We start from the raw sequence: 25,905 nt of genomic DNA, 5'->3' as shown, positions 1-25,905 counted from the left end.
TCCAGTCAAACCCCCTGCTTAGGTAGGAAACCCAATACCATTTCAGACAAATAGTTATCCAATGTCTTAAAAACGTCCAGTGTTGGAGCATTCACAACTTCTGGAGGCAAGTTGTTCCACTTATTAATTGTTCTGTCAGGAAATTTCCCCTTAGCTCTAAGTTGCTTCTCTCCTTGATTGGTTTCCACCCATTGCTTCTTGTCCTACCCTCAGGTGCTTTGGAGAATAGCTTGACTCTCTCTTCTTTGTGGCAGCCCCTGAGATATTGGAATACTGCTATCATGCTGCTGTGGCCTAGAGATGGGGTTCTCGCCTCACAATCCAGGAGGTTGTAAGTTCGATCCTAGGTAGAGGCAGATGTAGGGTCTCCTGCTTGGGCAGGGGGTTGGGCTAGATGACCTGCAAGGTCCCTTCCAACTCTGTTAATCTATTAATGCCTTTCCTTTAGAAGACACTAGAAACCCTCAATGGATATCATGCCATAGTATGACCCAACGATTCTTGCAGTTACAGGGTTCTTTTTCACATCCATCTTCACATGCCTTCAATGTCAATATAATTGGGTGTCCAGTAAATCAAGACTATGTTGTGAGGGGCACACGAGGGCTGCAGTAAGTCATCATTTCATCATTTCAGGATGAAACCATAAAGCCTGCTCATTTTACTGTTACCTCAGCACAGCATTAAGGAGTTATCTCTTTCCCCACATAAATATGCTGCAGACATGTTCTGGCAACAAGTCTTTGTTGTTTGAGTCCCCATGGCATTGTGTTCATTTTGTCCCCTGACCATTAGTAAGACAGTGAACTACCAATATTATTATTATTATTATTATTATTATTATTATTATTATTATTATTATTATTAGCAATATCACAGCTAAAAAAGAGTTTCTGCCTTAACTTGACCACATCCAGCAGACACAAAGTATGCAAAATTGAACATATTTGGCTGTCCTTTCCATCAGTCAAAATTTATTAGTTGGTAGCAAGTGGGAACACAGCAGCCTTTACTGGCCATTTCAAGTTTTTGCAGGCATGTCTCTTCCCTTCTAGCCCCTGATCAGCCGTATAAAACAACAGTTTGTTGTTATATAGAAAAAAATAGATAGTTATATGCTGAGGGTCCATCAGAACTGTGCAAGAGCATTAGAGTCAGTCTCTAAACCTCGGTCAGCAATTCTGTAGTGCGTTAACTGGCCCTCAGTGGTCTATTTTAAGACTGAAATAGTCAGCGATGGAAGGATGAGTGCAACCTTTCTTCTCCCCTCACCAATTGCTTCATGATCAAAAAAAGGAGGAAACTCACATTTCCTCCAGAATGGCCCCATTCATACGGTGGCACCATAATTGATAGGTGTTTTGCCACACTTTAGTATCGTGCAGATAAGGAAATAGAGCAGCCAATCCATTTGTTTTGTTCATCAAGTTGTGCGCGCACAAAATCAGAACAGACCAGAAGAGTCACCACTGGGATCATCAGCAGGGATATGTTATAATCTTCTGCTGATTAAAGGATAGATATTTCAAGTCAGAAGTGGGGAAATATTAAAATATACTTTACTAGGTGGGAAGACCTCCGGGGTAGTATACACTTACCTTCCCTACCGGTTCGCAAATGTGAGCATGCACATGTGCAGCCTTCCACACATGAGCTTGTGGTGGAAAAAGGGCCTAAATGGGATGCCATACAGCAGGGATGGGTGGGCGGAGCCACCTGTGATTCCCGCTATCTGTTTGGGCGAACCAGTCCAAACCAGTCGAATTCCACCTTTGGAAGGCCTCCATATCCACCTATTATTCTGGTAATGTTCTCACAGTTCGAAACCTGACACAGACACTACAATATTCCTGGAACCAGGGGAAAGGGTGTTTTAAATTGTTTACGTGTTTTGTTATAATGGTTTAAAAATTGTAAGGATTTTATTGTTTTGTATGTGACTATGATAGGAATAGTATGATTTTTTTTCCAAATGTAAATAGCCTGTTTAAATTTCTTATGACCAAGCATTGTGCTGGCATACATAAGATTCTTCTATAATTTAATGTGACTTATAAACTAGAAAGTCTACCCTGCTCCAAATATTCATGGTTTATACACCACACCAAACCAACCACAAAGTAGCATCTATTGACTGTTCTCCTAGCAGAAGCCGATTGTAGAGGATGGAATTCACTCATGCTGTGACTTGAATCAGTTTGGTGTAGCGGTTAAGACATCGAGCTAGAAACCAGAAGACTATGAGTTCTAGTCCTGTTTTAGACTCAAAGCCAGCTGGGTGACCTTAGGCCAGTCACTTTCTCAGCCCTAAGAAGAAAGCAGTGGCAAAACCATTCTGAAATCTTGCCAATAACTTGTAGTTGCTAGGAGTCAAGACTGACTGAAAGGCATTCAAAACATAAAAGTGTGACTTGAGAATGTTATCTGTTTACCACCTTATTAAAAATTAGACCAATAGGCAAGGGAGATAACGTTCAGTAATAAAGAAATGTCATACTGCACCATAAGAAAGGACTGAATCCAAATATTGTCTAAAGGGTGATTTAATTTCCCAGATCTAGGAGCAATCTTGCATTTAAGTGATGACATAATGTTCTATCAAGTCATCTACTCCTCCCCCATGATGGCACAATTCAAAGAGCATTGTGTCTATTATCATTTTTTTTCTCAGAAAACATTGGGTATGGTAGGCTCATACACATGTGACATAGAGAGATGTTAGGACAGGCTGACTTCTCTATAACTACTGGTATATTAATTACTATTAGATTATGAGAATTCTATATAGAAAAGTAAGGGCTTAGACGTACAAAAATAATATAACAAGCAAGAAATCATAAATGTTCTTCATATCCACTGCTTCCCATATTGTACAGTTAATGTAATCTGTAAAGGCTAATCACCCCCTTCCCCATTTGCCTCTAATACCAGAAGCGAGCATAAGTAAGAAAAATCGACTATAGAGATAGATTGCAGGGTAACATGAACCATGGAAAAAAAATATGTCGAGTCCCTATCTACCATATGCTTACAAGCTTGAACTTTAATTCTGAAACTTTCCTGGGGAAAATCCATAGTTAAGGGCAAAAAAATATGTCCTTTCATGGCATCCTGAATTTGCTGTTTGGAATGACTGCTTCATTCTGTCCAATTATAAACCATGAGGTTAACAGGTGTGGTCAGAAATCTATCTGAAAAAAATGACAGGAAAGCCACAACAAATGAAATTATTGCAGTGCGTACTAAACATACAGGCTTATGACTCATAAACAGCACCTCATATTCATCTCTAAGTGGAAGCCTCACTCTTCCATTTAGAACATGGCCTATCTAAAAACTGGTTCAGTTAAAATAAATAAAATATAATAAAAAAGACATTCATTTTATTTTAATTTGGTAATATTTGTAGGTACACAATGTTAGTAGGTACTCTGTGGTTTGAAGAACACTGTGACCCAAAGCAGGAAAAAATGCATAGAAAATGTGAAATCTGTATATGAGACCAAGATATATGTAATTGACAAATATATCTTCTTATGTTTATGTAACTGGATATAAACTTATGGGTAAGCTACAACAGTTGTAGGAATGTTGTAGCTTACCTGTAAGTTTATATCCAGTTACAAGTTTATATCCCCCAATAGTTTAGAATTTTAAGGGTATAATTAACCATTTCACAAAAATCCCAGCAGAAGCACGTACAATACACTGATGTGTAAAACATCATCCAGCCACAACTCAAATGTCCTCCTCCTATCCCCAGTAGGAGTTTAGTCACATGTGCAACTAAATCTTCTTATTGCTGCTTGCAAGGAAGAAGCAAATACAGTACCAACATAGAAATCAGATACTGATCTCTTCTGCCACCTACAGGTCATTGCCTATTCCTACATGAATAACCTAAACATACACTGATCAAGCTGAAACAGGTTGCACATGAGAAATTGTCCAGACTCCATTAACACAATCCAATGCTTAGCAAAATGAAATTACAACATCTAAATATTCTGAAAGTATGAATACTACATGCTAAATGGTACTTTCAAAAAATATAAATTTTCTGAATGTTTTTCAATAGTGGATTAAAACCATTTTAGCTGGTAAGGGACAAAACCCAACCAAACTCCTTAAAAGCACAGGGGTGGAAAGATAATATTTAACAATGAGTGGATTGACTTTGTATGCTGTCTGACTCTCAATAACTCTTGGCAAATCCAAAAGGTACACTTAGTTGTGCACTTTTTTTTTCTTTTGTAAAGCAGGGATATTCCATAGTGGTTCTCTACTTGTAGCACTTTCCAAATTGCAGAAAAAGATAAAAGGTTTTCAAAAAGCAAATATTTCTTGATGATGCAAATTGCAAGTTAAAAGAATAAGCTGATATGGAAGGCATTCCTTCATGCCACCTAATATGCTCTTTAGTTATCAATGAAGGAACATTTACTGCGCAATATTATCATAGTTCTAAAAATGGTCTTGCACAGAGAAGAGCAAGAAAAATTAAGCCATCTATACTAAACTTGATATTCCAAATTTCTTTTTTAATTCTCCCTTGCAACATATATACTTGCAACACCCAGTTTTTAAAAGTGCATTTAGACTCTAAACAAAACACTGGATTTTTGAAGGCCCAAGCTTCATTTGATCACTGTGAATAAGTAGTCTTGAGCTTGAAATTATTATAGTTTGCACACAGTCAGCGAAAGGTTTAGACTGGTTGTTTATTATTATTACCTATTATTATTATTATCATCATCATCACAACAACAGAATTGTATCACAGCGGCCAGTTGTTTCGCCGGATTTGGCATTGATTACTAGTCGGGCCCCACCCAGGGGCCTAGGACGTCGTAACATATTTTCGTAATATGCATGCAGATCCAAGCAGTGCGGCTTTTTGCATTTGACTGATTATCATTGTTGTTGTTGTTGTTGTTGTTGATTTCATAGTCAAATGTTTAGACTAGATTTAGCATTTTTTAATCCATTTATTCAATTCTTCCTAAGGACTGGGATGGAGAGATGTTGTTGTTTCCTAATGCATTATTTTGGTTCATCACATAATTAGTCAGGTGTTTAAACTGGATTTGGCATGGTTATCCACCTATTTAGTACTTCACAAGGACTGGGGATAGATAAGCACATGTCGTTTGGTGGTGCTAAAGGTATTGCAGCAAACTGTAAGCTGTCTTTTCTTTGCTTTCTTTTGCCACAGTCATTTTACTTCTATTTGCAGGTCTCTGTATTTTGTGATTTTCTTCAGCGCTTTATCTTCTATTCTTCTGTCCGCAGTTTCTTCTGCTATGTCCACGGTCCAGACTTTTTGGTCGTTCTTATCAACAATTGTTAAGTCTAGGGTGTTATGTGGCTGGTGCCTGTTTCAATTCTAAAATTGCTGACCACTTTAGCTTCTTCATTTTCTATTACTGTGTCTATTTTGTGGCCATATCAGTCCTGTGGGCAAATGGTTTTCTTGCAGATCTTCCAATCCACTGTTGTTCTTACTTCATCATACTGTTGTTTATAGGTAGTCTGTGCAACCTTCTTGCAGCAGATGACTAGATGCTCCACTCTTTCTTCAGCTTATTATTGAGAACGTGTTTAATTCACTAACAAGTACAGTAGACAGAAATGGATGAAATATCCCATGTGGAATTGGAAGTTAGAAAGTGAGAGAAATCCAGGGGCCATGGGTTTTGTGGCTTATGTTCAGGAATGTCTTTGCTTCTAAATGCCTTTTGCCACCTTTTGTCCTGCATGGATGTGCTCATCGTTGGTACTGTGAGAAACAGGATAGTCCCTATTCTTTTAATCAAGCAATATGGTTTGTAAGACAAGTGGGATCATTCATGTTTTTCAGAATTAAAATTGATTTATGTACTTCAATTTGATGCATATTTTTATAATGCCTATTTCATTTCCTTCATAGCAGCAGTTGCTCCATTATTTTAAACATTTCTTTAGCCCCATAGAAATATGTATATGAGTAATTAGTTTGAGTGATTAGTTATATAATGGGATTGTAGCAGTAGAAAATGTAGTCTCTTCTCTACTCTATTTAACTCATAGCTCCATCATTAATTTTTTGTTCTGTTTCCAAACCATATTCATTCGTCCTGAAGACACAGGTTACAACTTTAGCATTTTCATATGCATGGTTAGTCAGCAGTTGTCTTTCGGGATTTGAAATTTGGATCAACAAGCAGAAGCAATTTTTTCAACATGCTGCATTTCTAAAATAAAATGCATGTTCTTAAGTAGTATGCAAAGCACAGCAAACTATTCCTATATACCGATACACATAAAATTTAAAAATAGTGATTAGGAGGAGAAACAAACTATAATAATGTGAAACTGATTTGCCTTTACTTTATATGTGCTTCCATAATAACAGATTTCTACACCACTAAAGATTGAAAGAGTTTAGTATAATGAGATAAATACTATTAATATTATTTCAGTGCATCACCTTCACCAGCTGTCTATCTTACTTCAGTAGAAGAATTCACTGAATGAATATTCAGATCCAAAAAATCTTACCATCATCCTTCCTTGCCCAGATTTTCAGGTTTTGGATTTCAACTTTCATAATTTCATCTTCCATAGGTTATGAAAGAAATTCAAAATTATTGGAATTATCCAATATCTAAAATGCAAGAGGGGGCAGGCACTCAAAAGAGTCGGGATGGTGGCTATGATTACATACATATATGCATAACACATGTAAATAACAAACAAGACAAAGATCAGATAGTTGCAGCCAACATACTGAGGTTTTTTTTGACACACACTCACACACAGTCTACAGACACCTGTGTCCAACCCATTTGGCATGTACTTGGCTAGATGACGCTGGAAGCTTTTTTTAAATAAATAATCCAGCTGAACAAAGGTGGAGACAAAGAGAATCTTATAGTGGTATCTGGGATGAGTTTGAACAGTTAGTCCCAAGGGACAGAGATTCCCAGAGTTGTGGGTATAATCACCTTTATTTTAGACCCTTGCCCAACCCAGTTGCCCAAAGCCTGCAGGAAGCAGGCTTGTGAGCTGATCCATGTGAAGGTTAATGCCTCTTAGAGAGGAAGGGATGGTTCCATTGGTTCTGAAAGAAGTGGTGGTTTGCCCCATCAAGAGATCATTGCTGGATCTGGAAAATAGTTTGTCCAGCTTTTAACCTTCTATTTTAGGGAAGGTTGTTGAGAACATATCAGCCTCCAGCTGCAGTGAATTATTAGACTGTTGGAATGATCAAGCATCAGTGGAGTCTCACGTTTTTTAAAACTATGAAACCATTCCCTCTCGTTTAATTCTTCTGCCCTACCTATCTTTTTCTTTCTTTCTTTTCACTTTAATTTGTGAAGAGTTTTGGAAAATTCATAAACTTACAGACCAGGCTGCAGAGTACTTTGGAGTTTATTTCCAAAGGGACTTCAGAGTAAACAGGAATGAGGTTATGGCACCTCACTGCAACGCTTTAAAGTAGTTGGGATTATTTCTTTCCACAACTGTTATGTGATACCAGGAAAAAGTGATCTGCTTTAAAGTGTTGTATTCCTAACATAATCCAAACCACATTTTGGAAATCAAATCTGAAGCTCTGCACAGCCCTACTGCAGATTGTTTGGCTTGACTTGGCTTACAACTAATTTGGATGATAACATGGCTAACTTTTTTCTATCAGTAAAAACATCCTGTGGTTTTTTGTTTTGTCTATTCTGTGTTGTAACTTCATCCTGCATGGAAGCTCATTAATCCAAAATCAGTCTGATCCATGATCATCTCTTATATATCATGGATTATATACTGACAATTCTAAATCATCACTTTCTTAGCCAAATAGCTACTTCCCCTTATTCCATTTACACCAGTATATCTCTATAAATTTCTAGTTTCCTGGAGTCATACACAAAGCAGCCACTGAGTTTGCATTATGTTAACAGCTCACATTCTTGCTCCTGTAATAGGTAGGAGTAGGAATAATTGCCTATGTCAAGCATATTTCCTGAACGCTTAGCTTTGTCTAGGAACAAGGGCATTTGGAAGATTTCCAGTTGGACCCTTTTGATCAAGCATTGGCACATTTTATTTATTTATTTTACAATCTTTTATACTGTTCTAATAAACACAAACTCTGAGTGAGTTCACAACACAGAAGCTGAACCTCCTCTAGCTCATACTACAACAATGCAGTGCTAGATGGTTATTTAACAACTGATCTGTATGCGCCAGAATAGGCTTCATGGTCTGCTGAAATAAGAATAGGGTAGGAGTCAGGTATACAGTATTTCTGGGTGCAATGTATTCCACAAGGGTGAAAGCTAGAGGAAAGATCCTTGTTGGAGGATCTTTAAGGGTCCATGAGGAGCAGATTACAAAATCATTGGCTTCTATAGACACACTGGAGATAAACCCATTGTAGATGTTCATAATAGGTACAATGGTTCCATACTGCTTTTTTTTCAGCCAACTTAATTGGCCAGGAATCACTATTACTGATTGAGGGCTAAATTAATCCAATTTATTTCTACAAATTGAAGTTTGGCAAGCTTTTCAGCAAGAACAAGTAGGGAGTCCACATTGTAAGATGTAATTATTTTGTATTTCACTGAAAACCTTAGATTCTTGCTGACTTATCTGTTTATATGAATATTTTAGACCAGCATTAAGGCAATGAAATTTATTAGTAGCACATATTGTTAGTAGGCACCTGCTCACTCACCTGAGAATATAACCAAGTCTCATGTTAGCCTCCCACAGTGAGAAATACTTTTTTAAAAATTATACATAAATGGATTAAAAATTATGACTCATTTCTTTTTAAGGGCAACACTTCATGTTTCTTAGTTGTACCTAGTAATTCTTTCCCTATATTTTTTTACCCTCCCCCCCATATATTTTACTGTAACTAGCCAGAAAATATTTCTTAGAAAAATCACTGACTCTATACTCTTTTCCTTTAATTATTCTTCAGGGAGCTTGCAGGGATCCAGATTCAGAGCAGGTACTATAAGCTTCCGGTTCCCTGGGAACCTATGCCTTTGACGATCATCTTAACCAATTTCGTTGTATACATGATGTACAATGACAATAAAGGCTATATACTATATCTTGACAACTTCCAGTATTAGAAGAAAGAGTTTTGATTCCCAACAGCAAAAATAATTCTGCCCATCAACCATTGGGACATGTGGAACCAGATTAGCTATGGAAATCACAGTTGTTCAAAACTCTCTTGCTATTTGGGCTATTTCTTTTCCAATAGTTTTCTTTTATCTTATGCTGCAATTCCTATCCTATGTCTCCAGGCTTTTTCATTAGCTCTGACATATATATGGATACACATCACACCTGACTGCTCTTCACAATAAACAAATGCAAGTTCTAATTTTACAGTGCATGTATTGTTCAATTTGTAATAAGATCGACAGATCTACATTCAATGCAGAGGATATTTTTTGTTTGCTCTTCTGAAGACTTTTATCAAAAAGAAAAATACATTTGTTCACTCCAGATGTCAATGAATAGCAGTCTAGTTGAGAGGTTTTCAATCTTTTTAGTCTGGGGAATCTCTTTGTCAAAATAAACATTTCCCACAACCCTTGATCAAGAGGCAATGCTCCAATGTTAAAAAAAAGAGATTTTTTTTCAAATGATTTCCTCCCTCCTTTTCTGCCTCTCACAGAACCTCACTGGCTTCTCAAGTTGAAAATGTTTGATCTATTTGACTGGAGTTCTCCTAAGCACCTTGTATTTTAAAGGTTAAATGGCATTTAAATTAAAAATTAATGGCATTTACCTGCCAACATGTAATATGCTTTACAGAGTTACTGTAAAGTGTCACTGTGCACCTTCTACTTCAAACAGATTCAGTTTAATTAAGTTCGAGTGAAGTGGATCTTACCATACTAAAATTCTACTTTACTAGTAAAACAGCTGGTAAGTGATAGCTTGAAGTGGTTCTTTGCCTCTCTGGGCCCACAACAGGTAAGGAACATTTGTCCTTGTGAAGGTCACACCTAACACCTGTTCATAGGGACAGAAACACGTGCACAAATCATCTCTTACTGTAATTGCTTAAGACTGCCATTAGCAATGAGGAAGCAGCAATCTCTGCCATGATGTTCAACTAAAGACGTGATTAATTGGTGACAAGGGACAAATAGCCAGAACTCCACAGTCTGCAACAATAAAAGGCTAGACTCTAACTCTCTCTTCACAGGGGCCAGAAGAATCTAAAGAATCGGACTTTCTTTTAAAAAGCTCTGAGACAATAAGAGGAACTGTGTAATTGTTGTGGATCTGATGCATTATCCACTCCAGTTACACAGTCCTAGAAACCAACAGGTTTTCTTTTATTCTACCACAGAGCATTGTATTTCATGTTATTTCTCTGCAGCTTAAAAGATCAGTGTAAACAATCATGGACTTGCTCTAAGAGTAGCCAACTATTTCTTCCATCTAGGTCAGTGGTAGTCAACCTTTTTCTACCTACCGCCCACTAATGGATCTTTCTTGATGGAAAAATTTCCTTACCGCCCACCAGTTTTTGCGCAAGTGCGGAACATGAGCATTTTTCTTTTTTTCAGACATGGGTTCTAAATTTGTTTCACAATTTAACAACTACCTTTACTCTTTCATTTTGATCTGCACTCCACACAGTGCTTTTTTCCCTCCTCTTTTCCCTTTTATTACAAACATCAAAAACAATGCTGTATTAGGTGCCAATTTTTATTAAGTGTCACCATCAAAACAAAATTCCTTTTCCTGCCTCCTTCTTCTTTACCTTTCTTATAGTATTTCACTATATCAAGGATCTCTTTTTCCCTTTTTTATTTTCTCCTTCTTCTTCCTTTACTTATTTCTTTCTTTTATTTTATAAGACAACAAAACTTAATTTATGAACCAGACTAAACACTACTTACTCTCCTCCTTTATTTTATCCCTTTTTCTCTATTTTTCTTCCCTTTTTTGTTAATTTTTTTTAATCTTTTCCTTTTTATCTCCTTTTTTTTTTACCTTCCTTGGGGCAATGTACAAAAGTAAGGCTGAGCTAGTTAGCCCACTTATTATTATTAGCCAACAACAATTCTCTCCTGCCTATAACTTTTCTTTCTCCTATTTTGCAACTGCTCTGCTCCACTTCTGCCTGTCCCTGCTATCAGTTTCCACTCCTCCCCTTCTTCTTCCCACGTGTTTGCTTGTTTGCGTCCATGCGCACGTTGGATAATTGATGTGTGCGCTCACGCCTGGATGTTTTAACCTCCGAAGTCCCTATCACCCACCTGGAATCCCGAAACGCGCACTAGTGGGCGGTAGGGACCAGGTTGACGACCTATGATTTAAGTAAAAGAAAATGTGTGCTATAAGCAGCAGCATTTCAAAGATTTGAACTCCACTCACATAAACTATAAAGATATAAAATGTCCAATGGGTTTCTCATAATTTTCTGCATATAAGATGCTTAACTGATCTTTCAGTTTTGAATAAAGGACCACCACCTTTTACGAAGTTATTTGAAATCAGTTCTTATTGTACAGAACAAGTTCTGTATTTAATGACTATAGATTCTTTGTAGCTTTTAAAAAAAAAAATAATCCCAACCTTCACATATTATGTGATGTCCTTCAGGGCAATTTTTTCTTTCTTTACGAGAAAAGGCATTTATTCCACGTGAATATTTTTCTATCATAAGGATTTTTAATGTGTGCACATAGTTCTTTCTCATCATCTTTTAAGCACAATTTTAATAGATTTTTGAAACTTTGGTGACTAATATATTTTTCTGCTTGCTGTTCAGGTTCGCTTGTCAAAAGGTATTATCACTGAAATCACTTTTTGAATGACTTTTCTTAGATTATTATCTTCTAGTTAATATGCCTTTATTCTTCTTTGCGTATCTTTTTAATGCTTGTCTCAAAACAATGTAGCTTTTTCATTATTGCTCACTGCCCAGAGTCAATTGGATTGAGACAGGCAGCTACAGAAATTAAGTAAATAGCTATTATGTTGCTAATAGTGAAATTCAGATGTGTTAATTGGAACTTCACATTTTCCTCGCCTGACTTGAAATGTTCACTGTATCATTTATAAAACCACACGCTTTCTTGACAACAGAAGAACTTTGAAACTTTTTTTTACTTCTTCAGTTCTTTTTAAATAAAAACATTTAGGCTGAGCTTCTTTTGTCAGTGAGGAGGTAGCAGAAAATTCACACATTATTCCTTCTAAAATTTCTTTACTGTGAGTCACATTCATATTTTGAAATCTGAATGTTCCAATATCAGCAAGGCCAATTAAAATGGATGAGATCCCAAAATAAAAACTACTTTGGACTTTCCTATATAACGGAGAGGTCCTTCTTTGTAAGGGCTTGATGGAAGGCCAATGTAGAAATGCTTTACTTGGACTGCACTCTGGTTTACATGAGACAACTTTTTTTTCAATGGCACTTTTTCATGGTATGCTGATATGTGCATCTCTCTAGTTCTTGAGTCAGCAGAAGAGATAATCAGTATAATTTGTTCTACCCTGACAGCTAAGATCTAATCTGCCTAAACAATGAGGCTTGCAAATAAATTCTTCATGGCTTTACAGTACTTAAGGACAATACAAAGGCAGTGATTAGTAGATTTGCCCTGCCTCAGCTCCCCTCCCACCCAGTATTATCAGCTAAAAATAATAACACCAGATAGGTGATGTTAGGGAGGACTCTTTTAAATAATACGTATTGGCTGTTAATCTGGCTTGAATTCTTGTAGGTCCAATATTGGCAATGGTCATCACTTCTATGTTCTCTAGCAATATTGATATGAAAAACATGTGAGACATACATCCTAAGTATTTGTCTGAAAGAAAAGAATCATACGTGATTAGGGGTGGGCTTCAAAAATTTCAGCAAGGTATTCTCTGCCTGGTTCTGGGTGGTGTGGCCATGGTGGGCGTGGCCTAGTCAGCCTCCTGCATCATTGCAGGGGGTCCTTTTTCACCTTCCCCAGGCTCCGGAGGCTTTCCTCAAGCCTCTGGGAAGGCGAAAACTGACTCCCCCAGGCTCCGGAAGCCCTTCTGGAACTTCCAGGAGGCCTGTTTTTTTCCCCTCCGCATGGGCCCTGCACTTACCTCCCATCCAAAATGGACCACGTGGAGACTCCTGGGAGGGATGGGTGGGGCAAGCCAGGGGTAGGATTTGGAGGTTCTCTGAACTGGCTGTAATGTTAGCTACAGGTTCTCGCAAACCCGAAGCAGCTGACACCTATATGTGATCATCCTAAACCTGGCAGCTCTCAATTGTGTTGATGCTCCTTCTTTGAGAACCCACAGCTAACAAGCCATACTGAGGGCAGTAAAGATATAATATGGTTTGGTTCTGGCTTGCAGCAAAGGGTGAATCCAACCAACTGTAGTCTATCCCTTGTTAAATCATAACTTAACATAATATATGCCCTAAATTAAAGATGTTTTCAACTTGAAAAAAAGTAAGGTATTACATATTTATAAGGATACTACTGATCTTAGTTCATTAAGCAAACATCTCTCTCCTTCCTTCATATAAGAAGTTCTTAATTTAAATCTTGGATGAAAACAACAACAACTGCATTATGAATTACTGTTTGTTATACATGTACAAGGCATAGTGGTTTTGGACCTGACAGAGGGCAGTTTCTCTGAGGATGAAAAACTGTATTGCACAGATCAAGGCTGTCTCCTCCATCTGCACCTGGGAATGAGTCCCAGACTAGAGTCCTCATGCCTAAAATTTGACTTCATAAAAGAAAGCATAGTACCTGCATTTGCTTCATGCCCGAATTCTTCCAGATGCAGCCAAGGCAGAGTGCATTGCAGTAATGGTGCCTCAGGGCGACACAGGCCTCAACTGCAGTATAAGGAGCAGCACAGAGATACAGGCAAGCATATTCAGACTTCAATTTCATCCTAAGTATTCCCAGCCTGGGATCTACCAGATGTGTTTGGATTTCAACTGCTACGTTCCCAAACAACCTGATCAAGGACATCAGGTGAGTGAGTGAGTGAGTGAGTGAGTGTGTGTGTGTGTGTGTGTGTGTGTGTGTGTGTGTGTGGCTGATCTATTGATACTCAGAACTTTTTTTAAAAAAATGACATGAAAAATGAGTTACTCAAGGAAGATATTGATACAATTTTCTCCTGGGATTGAAATAACCTACTTTCAGATTTGAGAAAGGGCAGGATTGTGGGTTACATCCCCAATTACATGACCCAGAATAAATAGGGTAACGTTGATGTTCTTACCCGTAAGGCCAAATTGTCCTTACAGTGTAGACTGATTCCACACTCATCAGTAATTTCAGAAAGATCTTCATCTTCAAACTCTTCTAGACTGATGTCATGGGTGAGCCTAGACAACACAAATATCATACAATTATCCATCAGAGAAAACAAGTATATAAGAATTTATGAAGTTCAGTATGGAAGGGGAAAATAATCCTTCCATACTGAATTCTTTTACTTGGTCTACAAAAAATCTCAAGAGGTTCTGGACTGTATGTATGTGTTCAAACAGCCATCAAGCCATTTTTTTTGCTCGAAAAACCTGAAAATGCAGTTGGACTTGGAACCAGGAGGCAGAGTGAGGCAAGAATATCTGCAACAAAGGAAATTGCTCACTCACAGAGCCTTGTCTTAAAAAAGCAATGTTGCCTTGCAGTGGTATCAAATGGATACCACAGCTGAGCCAGAAATAAACTGTCTCAACTATTGAAACACTCAGGGACAACTTCATGAGATCAAAGGGCCCTGGAGACACCTCCAGGTGGTGAAATATCTGTGATGCCTTTCTTACATCAAAACAGGACCTATACTTGAGGCGTCTAAGAAGCTGCAAGGGTACTTATTTCTCTAAAATAAATTGCTCTATAGTATTTATCTGCTCAATTTATAATACGTGCACAAGACACACATTTTTTAACTACAAATGAAGCAGCACATGCTAAAAAGACCATTGCATTTTGGGATCCCTAGCACCATAGATGTATGTTTTGGTTGTTGCTGTATAGCTTCATTATTTAGTCCAATTTCCTCTCAGTCAGGGTCGATAGGATCAAAGCAGTTTCTTCATTCCTACATACAATATTTGATTTCAGAGTTTTTGAAAGTAAACAATCTTTCCTGATCAATCACTTGTAGAAAGTAGAGATTCTCCTCACTTTCCTATAACCATAGGCTTCAGTCCATTTAAGCAGACATTAATCAGTTTCACACTATCTATAGAAAAGTATACGCATTCATTTTTTCTACTTTAGATCTATAATGTAATACCTCCCTCAGCAGTAACTATCAGAGGAAATTGATAGTACTGCAATGTATAAGAACACTGTACTCAGTGGTGTAGGGCAGGGTTTTTTTGAACAATATCCTATGGAATTGGCAAGAAGTTATATACATAAAAGTCCCTCTCTCATCTATTTCTATCTCTATCTCTCTATCTTTCTAGCTGTCTTTCTACAACCCTAAAAAGTTTGAAAACCCTTAATATAAGGAAGCTTCAATTGTCCAAATGAATAGTCGCAATAGCAATCAAGGAAAACAATCAAATGTTTGACAGGAAATAACTTTAGAAGTCAGGCTTCTTGTGACATTTTGTTTTTACGAGTGAAGGTCCACATAGGACTCACTGCTGTATATTGATCTATAGCCTAAAAAGAAAATACTGTTTAAAATTGTGTAGCTATTCTTGAGTCTTAAGCTGCCCCTGTCTCTGAGCAAGCTGCACTCCTCCAGATGCTACTGAGCTACAAGCCTTATAGTTAATCTGTGTTTTTGAGCCATATTAGCCTTAAATTGCCAGAGCTCAGAAATACCTGAAATGCTACGGCTTTTCTACCTCCGCTGCACTGCACCCCTGTGAACAGAGAGATATAGTGTAACATGAACGTTAATTAAAATATTTAAGGTGAGTGTATGCATTTATTGCCAAAAGAGAAAAGAGACAAGCAGATCAAAGATCTTTTCAATAGTCAAACAGCAGCTGCTCCTGGTTCTAGAATGGTACAATTTAAATAAATTCACCCATTTGTTTTTCAGGAATGAATCTACTATTTTCCGTAAAACTGGGAAAAGAGAATTCATGTAGATTAGAAAAGTGGGATTTAGTATTGTAAGAGTGAACTGTTGTGAGTTTTGGTATACATGTTCCCCTCATCTAAGGTGTGAGAGAAATCACAAGTTTCCATTTCTGATTATCAACCACTCAGTGTGACACTCAAACTGGACAAACTGTGGTTAAATTTATCTATAATTATTGAGAAAAGTCAAATTCAGAAATGAGACTCAATCTGACAGATTGCTTGGGACTGGATTTTATTTAATCTAAAATTCAAGCAAAAGCTTCTAAGCTTCACATTAAAACCGAAGTTGGGGATGGGGTTAAAGTGCCTTAAAAGGCTCATTCTTATAACGAGAAACTGTTGCTCCGTGCAAATTGGTACAATCTGAATATGTAACTACAAAATGCCACAATTCCCAGCCTAGGTGGGATGGTTTAGTATATTTTCCTCTACTTCTGTATTTAGAATAATTATTTTGTAAATATTGTACAAAACAAGTAAAACTTTTTGTTATAAATACTGGCTAGATAAAATCCAGAGCAGGTTGCAGCAGTAGCCACTCACTCCCTAGTCACCTCATGGCATGCTGTATTGCATTTGCTAGCTGATGGAACCTGTACTCCTACATGTTTAAAAGCAACAGATTGAGCCAAGCACCTGGTATTGGACCATGTGTATTGCCCACAGAGGGAGGCAAAAGGTGGCAAGCGACATGCAAGTCAGGGCATCATTTCATAACTGACACAATTCATGTACAGGTGGTTTTTGACTTATGACCACAATTGAGCCCAAAATTTCTTGTTGCTAAGTGAGACAGTTCTTAAGTGAGATTTGCCCCCTTTTACAATCTTTCCTGCCGTAATTGTTAAGGGAACCACCTCAGTTGTTTAATAGCATCGTTGTTAAATGAATCTGGTTTTCTCTTGATTTGGTTGTCAGAAAATTGCAAAAGGTGATCACATGACCCCAGGACACTGCGACCATCATAAATATGAACCAGTTGCCAGGGACACAAATTTGAGGAGCCAGATTGTTGGGGGCAATATGCTGACTCTGTAAACTGCTTAGAGAGGGCTGTAAAGCACTATGAAGTGGTGTATAAGTGTAAGTGCTATTTTCTATTACGTGAATATGGGGACATTACAATGGTTGTAAGTGTGAAAAATGGTCCTATGTAACTGTTTTCAGTGCCACTGGAACTTTGAACTGTCACTAAATGAATGGTTGTAAGTCGAGGACTACATGTACTCACATCAAAGAACCAATTTGGTCCAGTGGTTAAAGTACCAGGCTAGAAGCTAGGAGGCTCTGTGTTCTAATCCTGATTTTAGTATGAAGGCTGGCTGGCTGACTTTGGGCCAGTCACACTCTCGCTCAGCTCAACTCATCTTACAGGGTTGTTCTTGTTGGTGAAAATAGGAGGAGAAAGAATTCCTGTAATTCACCACATTGAATTATTCATAAAAATAGTAAAGATAGAGAAATAAATAAATAAATCAGACATTATAATGTGACACGAAATTACATAATTGTGTCATCTGCACAATGAGGTGCAATAACATTGTCGTTTTGATATTGTCATAGCTTGTGTTAGTTTGAGTCAGTGCAAAATCAATAAAAGCTTGAAATGCCAAATTTTCTCATTGCAAATGAGAAATTCACTCCTAAGTAGCCCGTGAAACTGAAACCTACAGCAAAAACAAAATAGATGCAAAAGCCATTGCCTTGCTTTCCATCACTGAGGAAACTGTAGCCTGATTTGATGTCTGAAATGAAGCAGGTTTATTTTTCCCAACTTCACAAACTCTCATATCCTGGTTCAAAGAGTATCCGGAAATATTCAAGCCCAAGATGCGGGCCTGAAATGTGCACAGTTTAATAATTCCTGCTCCTATCAAATGCTGGTCAAAATAATAAATGATGAATTAAAATCATTTGCTATTTTGACAGGGGATGATGGGAGTTGCATTGCTAAATCTAAATCAAGCAAGGTTGAATCTCTGTGGCCCAGAGGTGGAGTTCTCGCCTCTCAATCAGGAGGTTGTGAGTTCGATCCTAGGTAGGGATGTAGATGTAGGGTCTCCTGCTTGGGCAGGGGGTTGGACTAGATGACCTGCAAGGTCCCTCTGTTAATCTGTTAATGCCCGCACAGGGATTTAGGAGACAAGCAATAGGTCGGTGAGCTTCTAACAGTGAATCTGGAAAGAAAAAACCAAGAGTGGTAGAGCGCCTTTCTCTGACCACATTATAGACGCAGGACACTTAGAATAATTCTATGAATCAATAAAAGTCTCCCTCCAATTCTTCTTTCTTTACTGTGGCTTTTAGATTAGCTAACAGAACAAGATGCCGTTGTGTTCAAATGTCTTCTATGCTTTTTGATTAAGAAATATCACTTATTTCAAGTAGCATCTTGAAAAAAATAGTATCTAGTCTATCCCTTCTGGTGAGATCTACTTAGCTCATATGGATATCAGAGATAACAAACTGAGTTCCCCTCCCAAACAGGAAGTTCTCAGAAACAAATAGCACTTTTCATAAGCAATTACAAAAAGGGCTTATTGAGTTAAAAAGAGAATGGGAAGTGTAACATTGCAGAACAATTGCGTTCCTCGCTAAGGTCAGGTGTCAGGGAAGACAAACACAAGCAGGGAAGGAAGCACAAATACACTGCAAGAAAGAGAGCCCCCCCCCTTAAGTTTATATTTGACAACCAGGTACTACGGAAGTACCTGTTTTTTTTTAAAAAAAGATCTTTTTGCAATTACTTTTTTTGTACCTTCCTCCTTCTTCTTCCTGAGGGAAAAATGCCTCCATTCTAACAGCAAAATACAAAATTGAGAATTAGAAGTGCCATGTCCAATTGTTTCTGCTCCTCAATGGAAATTTAAAAAGGGTACACTGGTCATCCATTCATAGATTTTAACTGTATCTTATCAGTTTCTTCCTTAGATTACACCCAAATGCTTTTAAAAGACCTTTAACACTCTTGCTAAATCAATACATAGAACCATAGAAACCCTGGGAAACATGGGCAGGTTTTTATATACAGAAACATATTTGATGAAACAGAACTAATGCACTGAGCAGCTTTCACAGTAGGCTCCAGCTAAAACCTTTCCTCAGCATTTATTTTACTTGATGGGAGAGGGATACTCTTCGCCAACAAATCCCTTACACCATGAGTAATGTGTATGCAAATAACTAGTGAAGTTGCAATAAAACAATGCCTCCTTAGATAACCAAGAAGAGGAGGGTATCACATGTAACTTATTCATCTCAAGGAGAATATACCTGAACAGGTAACAACAAAGATAAGAAAAGCTGGGGAACAATAGAGAATATATGCAATAATCCTCAAACATTGATTCCATCTTCTACATCAGTGAAGGCACAAGATTCAATAGATTTCTTCCATTAATAGTCATGATTTTATAACATGATTTAACAACAGTCATGATTTTATATGAATGGGCAAACCAAGTTTTTTAAAGCCCATCAGAACAGCCTTTCAAACTCTAACAGTAATATTAATTAGGGTAAATATTTCAAACATAGGGTTACCCCACATTCTCCCTGGTAACAGAAGAAAGTAGGGACCATTATTTTGAAATATCCCATATTATTTACCTTTGGGGTGCTTGGGAGCTGCACTCTGCATCATAAAAAAATACTTAAAGGACCATTTGAGGTTGCTGAGATACTGCATCCCTGCAATTGATGAGTTAGTTTATCTATTTATGCCTTATCTCTAGCACAAGGCTCCTTCATGCATATCTTGCAAATCATCATTGAGCATCAAGGAAGAGCTATATTGACAGTTAATTATTTTCATTTGGCAAATAAGGAATCCTTTCTGGAGCATAGCCATTCGTGACCAAGAGGGGACTAATAGCATCTTAAATGATCCAGTCTCCTTGCTCAATCCAGACAGCAGCATTTCAGTTTCTAACATTACATACAAAGTTTGCAATCAAATTTGCATTTGGGCTAAGGGCCAACAACAAATAAACTTGCTTATAGGATTCCCACGAAGACCTCTGTACTGGGATAGAAAGGAAGCCAAATGACTTTTAAATGATATATATATCATATATATATATCCAGCTATAGAAAATCTCTTGATTCCCCCATCCCACAGGCCCTCCAACAGCCAGATGATTGCCTACCATTTCTCCCACTGATCCTCAATCCGGCTGTCCTCCTCTGTGCTCGACTGCATTTTACGTTCAAGCTTCATTTAAGAGGGTCCCCGTTGTAGGGGAAGGTCATAGGGCCTATTAAGGGAAACCTCCTTCAGACAGGAGAGTTGAGCAGTGTTGCGTCTGTGCTGTCTCTCCTGCCTGTCGCCAGCTTAGGAGAATCTGCTGTTTGTGCTGCACTCTGCTTCTCACAGCACAGTCTAAGGGAGCTCATTAAAAATAAATGGAATCAGCTGTCTGGGTGCAAAAAAAAAGTCCTCTGGGTTGAGATGCTGCCAAGTCCTGCCCTCTGCTTCCCTTGGGAAGGCAGACTCCCTCCCATCAGCTGCAGTCAAGGGAAAAAAAGGGAATCAAGTTACCCAATTAGCAGCAGGATGCTCTGCCCAATCATTCTGCCTTTGACCTTGGAATGACTCTGCCCCAACCAGGCTGCAAATGATCAGGTCCCCACTCCTTTTGGGTGAAGGGTTGTTGTCATTTGAAGTCTGATTCAGAAAAAGAATATTTAGAGATATAGAGAGCCAGCAGAAAGATACAGGGCTTTTTTTATCCCCGGGGTTCAGGGATCACTGCTTCAGGATTGTTATTCCAAGTCAAACATGTATTTCGGCTACATTATCTTGCAAATATTCTTGAATAATTCACAGGTCACCTTGTAATTCAGGAGGACAATAAATCCTACTTCTAAAGGAAAATTGTCCTAATGCATGCATTCACTTTCTCAATCCAGATGGAAAATTAGCTTTGTTGACTATTATTTCTATCAACCACAGACAGTAAAACAGGTTTATATTAAATGCTTATCACAGATGGCCAAGATTTATTAACTTTCCCCACAATATATTTCCAAGTTCTGATCTTCCCATACCTGCTTGGCTGAATATCCAACAATATTGAATTTGCTGCCCATTACAGTCCCTGCTCACAGGAAATGGCTGCTGGGGAAGCTATATAAAACTATTTCCATATGGTGATCAATTCATCTAATAAACTATTCTTCCTGAATGGCCTGCTCACGAAGGAGCTGCCATTAAGATGCTGTTCTAAGTGGCCTTCATGTGGCAGTTGTTTCACATGAAAACATGTTCAAGAAGTAAGTCGCAGTCTTTATTATTCTATCTATCATTGCAACTCTCAAGAGCAGTGAAATTGATTTAAGAGAAGTGCTGCAGAAAGAAATGTTGGTCTTATTTTTCTAAAAGAATTGCCCTGCGGGGGAAGGGATAAATAAACAGCTTCCATGTTGAAAGTTTGTGTTTGTCTCTCTTGGGAGGGGGAGGAAGAAGGTGAGTGGCAGGATGTCAATTCTGGATGACACAGAGATATAGGATTAGAGCTGCTGAAAAGCATTTGAACACACAGCTTGCTTCTCAACTCTTCATGTCCAAAGCAGCTCTCAGCTGCATTAAAACCAAGCAGATTACTTTGAGACACATGTTGGGGATAATTCCAAAACCCAGGTGAATTTAAAGCTTTTTAAATGTTTGCTCAGATAAGTTAGGACGGTCAACACTAACAAGTGTGTGCTCATTAACAGATTCTTGCTGCATTTATTTAAATTGCAGAAACCTGCTGGAACTATGCTATTAAAGAACTGTTCCAGAAGACATTTGGTGATCTATAGTTGAAAAACTATAAAATAACATATGCTTCATTCATTTCAGTAGAATGTCTGGCAATGGAACACTTAAGAGGGTCAAATTATTGAATATATTCTCTTTGAAATACCCTTAAAGTACATTCTCTAAAGATAATGAATAATCATAGCTAGCAGTCCAGATAGAACATGATAGTACTGTTAGTATTGGAATAGCTGGGGTAAAATGATTTAAGTCAGCCCTGCTATTGTGATTCCAGATACCATGAGTTATATAACAGTTACCATAATTTTTAGAAATTATGGAAATTATTGTCCCAAAATATTTGGAGGTACCATATTGGGGAAGACTTAGAGACAAATGATTACCAGCTTATAAAATCAAAGTATGTCCCAAAACACAACACCAAGATTTTTACAACAGATTTAATCTTAATTAACCTGAAAAATACTTTCACTCTACTTACTTACCTGAGTTCTGCCCAAACAAAAGTAAATATTTTATTACATTTGCCTTTTGACATTGTTCTCTCCCTGTAGTCCTGCCTTATCTCTGTTAATGAAGCCTGGTATGCTTTTCTAAATTACTTCCATGTATTTGATATATTGTATTCTTTATTCCTGTCTGTTTTTTTTATTTTCAGTCTTGCTTTTCACATCAGAGCTGCCAGTTTGGATTAAGCCCATAGACTCTCTAGTTCAATCTGACAGCAGCCAAAGCTCAGGCTCTTCAAAAGAGGATGCCAAACTCTTGAATATAACAGGATGGGATAGCTGTTTCCGCTATGCCCAGATTGTAAGTTTCCCAGCGGCTTCCCTTGCCCAGCATTGGAGATAGTATAAGTAGATCAAATAGGCAATTAGACTGATCCAGTAAAACAGGAATGGGCTGACTTCAGGCTCGTGGGATCTGTTTTATTTTCCATAGAACATAAAGCTGCATCAACAGAGTAAAATATATAAGAGTAGCCACAGAGAAAGCGGTAGATGCAAATAGAGTTTGGAGTAGAACCAATCACTTCCAGCAAGCCCCCTTCTATGCACAAAAATAACTTACACAAGCAGTACAAATCTATATCTGATGTACTGTAAATCTAACATAATAATCAGCTATCAAAAATCCTCAAAGACCAATTCAGTTTTGGGTGCTCAAATACTTAATGTTACATATAAGAAATTTTGAGACTAAGACATAAATATAAAAATATCAATCATCCTTAATACTGTTTTTCTTACAAATTGAGTTTACTTATTGTTGTTCTATTCTCATAATTTATTCCAGATCATTTTACAAGGAAACCCTGGTCGACTTTCTGCTGTCAAGCTCACGAGCAGTGAGTACTGTTATTTTCCTTTCAGGAAGCTAAATTAGCTAGAAGAGCATGCACAAATACCCCAATACTATCATTGTCCCTAAGTATGTTTTATCTTTTCACATATCCATCACAACTAAGTTGCTTTGCCATTATTTCTGACATTGAATTACATTGGATAAATAGATTTTCCAAGCTCAGATGTCAGGGCCAAGCAAGACAACAACCTCTCTGGTGTTGCTGTTATGTAGATGTTGATTTTACTAAGTTTACTATAAGATAGTAAACATTTCTCTCCCTTGTTCAACATGTATTCCATTGATTCCTTGATGGTGTTATTACAGCTCAACCAGGGGAACACTGAAGCCAAGGTAACAAATGTCAGAGCAGGATGCTTTATCCTGAAGGATCTGCAACCACCTGTGACTAGAGACACTCCTGCTCATTTATTTATTTATTTTATTTATTAGACTTATATACCGTTTCATAGGGATTTCAGCCCTCTCTAAGCGGTTTACAGATTTTTAGCAAATTGAGTCAGCAAATTGCCCCCCCCCCCCAGTCTGGGTCCTCATTTCACCCACCTCGGAAGGATGGAAGGCTGAGTCAACCTTGAGCCGGTGAGATTTGAACCGCTGAACTGCAGATAACAGTCAGCTGAAGTGGCCTGCAGTACTGCACCCTAACCACTGCGCCACCTCGGCTCCTATATCACTGACCACTGACTCATCACTGACCAGCAAACGTAATCCTCTGGCCAAAGAAATATTGTTATCCCAGCTGCAGCATTATCTCATACCCCACAAGTTGTTGCTTACATGCAGCCTGCCCTGCTGCTGGTGTTTCAATAGAGACCAGATCATGCACACTCAGTATTTTCTTCTTGCTATTGATTGTGACAAAGCATTTGCAGAGATTGCCAGCTGCACAATCAGCAACATTGCTGATGTACATACAATTTTTTTTTGTTTTGTTTTTTACAGTAGGAAAGATTTATACATTTCCATATCTATCAGTTGCAGGTACTTCTTACATTCCTTGATGGTGTTTGGGGTACATGATGGCGGTTCATTTGAGATTACTTCAAAAATGTGTCATTGCCTAAAACTGATACAGTCACAAGCAGATTTCCTGCTAATCCTCAAACCATTTGACCAGAGGTGAAATGCTACCGGTTTGGACCGGTTCACCAGTACCAGTAGTAAAAAATGCTACAAGTTCGGATGAACTGGTATTTCCGATGATCAGCTGGGCTACAGTCAGCTGTGACACACAATTTATATTAGCTAGAATTGTCGGATTTTCTGCTTTCTAGCTAATCAAAATTGCGTGGCACAGCGAATTCTACTTACCATATTTTTCAGAGTATAAGATGCTGAAAAGAGGGTGAAAATCTGGGTGCGTCTTATACACTGAATATAGCTTTTTTGGCCTCCCAAAACTCCTCTCCTTCACCAAAATGGCCGTGCATAGCCTTTAGGAGGCTTCCAGATTGCTCGTGGGCGCTGGGGAGGGCAGATACGAGCAAAAAACAGGTTGTTTTTTTGCTCATTTCTTCCCCCCCCCTCCAGCTGCCAGGAACACTCGTTAAGCCTTGTAAAGTCTATGCATGCCCTTTTTTTTGGCAAAAAACAGACCCGTTTCCCCCCAAAAAATGGGTCATTTTTGGGAGGTTTGCAGAGTGCAATTTTTTTTTTTTTAAATTTACCTCTTCAAAATCTTGGTGCATCTTATACTCCGGTGCGTCTTATCCTTTGAAAAATATGGTACCTTTGCAGACTCGGAGGGCTTCAAAATGTTCCTTTTTTAGTGCTGCGTGGTGAGCGCACCTCAGGTACATGTGCGTGCGCAAAGCGCATGCTTGGTAGCAGACTCACCGAACTGGTAGCAGACTTCAGAGAATTATATCACTGCATTTGGCCACAGGCGTTTCTAACCCAATCCCTGCCTATGATGCTTACTGGCTAAAAACAAGTCACTATGGATCTTCCTTGGTCTTTAGTTCCCACAAGGAATCACAATGGTTTGGAAAAAGCTATTAGAAATCTCCAGTGAATAGAAGCCCCTTTTTATAGCAGGAACCTCCATAGGTGCAACAGATAGACACTAAGGGCTCTTCCAGTAAATGATACTGCCAGTTGGAGTAATCAACTCATTACTTTACAGGCATAGTCCCAATAGATCTCCATGCAGCAGATGCTACTAGTCTGAAATATTGTGCTGATGACAAGGCTAACCTTAGTACCAGGGTGACAAATGTTATATTTTCTCCTCCAGTCATTCCTCTCTCCTTCTTTATAATGTTTTTAAAAATAGTTCACAAATTCCTCATTAAATTAAGATGCTTATTTAGCTCAAATGCCTGAAATAAAACTTGAACTGATTGAACCTTCTGAACTGAGTAAAATAATAATTTTTGTGCGGGGAAATATTTAAGATTTAAGCTTCATTACCCTAACCTGCTTCCTGAGAAAAGTTTCTCAGCACTGAACTACTCTGTTCAGTCTCTCATTTCCAGCTGTCACCTTGCCGTCCTGATAAGAAAGGCAAATTCAAAAACTTAGGAAAAATAATTGCTTTCTGGCCTTAATATTGCTATATTAAAACCTCCTTAAATCAGAGTTTTAATCCCTTTTTCTTAATCCATCTGCATGACTTTGGAATTGCACCAATATTGAAATGTGTGTGTGTACACACACACACACACACACACA

General features: G+C 38.1%; 1 protein-coding gene across 1 annotated transcript in view; it reads right to left on the bottom strand.

Annotated features, from left to right (window-relative positions):
• The window catches only part of MAPK8IP1 (mitogen-activated protein kinase 8 interacting protein 1), a 47,257-nt gene extending 26,956 nt beyond the window's left edge, over nucleotides 1-20,301 (bottom strand). The window contains exons 1-2 of the mRNA XM_032213081.1: nucleotides 20,249-20,301; nucleotides 14,266-14,371 (exon numbers count right to left, since the gene is read on the bottom strand). Of these exons, the coding sequence (XP_032068972.1) occupies nucleotides 14,266-14,371; nucleotides 20,249-20,301 (159 nt within the window). The remainder of the gene's footprint in view (nucleotides 1-14,265; nucleotides 14,372-20,248) is intronic.
• Between the last annotated feature and the right edge of the window lie 5,604 nt (nucleotides 20,302-25,905).

This window comes from Thamnophis elegans, chromosome 1 (assembly GCF_009769535.1).
Source record: "Thamnophis elegans isolate rThaEle1 chromosome 1, rThaEle1.pri, whole genome shotgun sequence".
NCBI classification, from domain to species: domain Eukaryota; kingdom Metazoa; phylum Chordata; class Lepidosauria; order Squamata; family Colubridae; genus Thamnophis; species Thamnophis elegans.
This window is presented reverse-complemented; position numbering and strand designations above follow the sequence as displayed.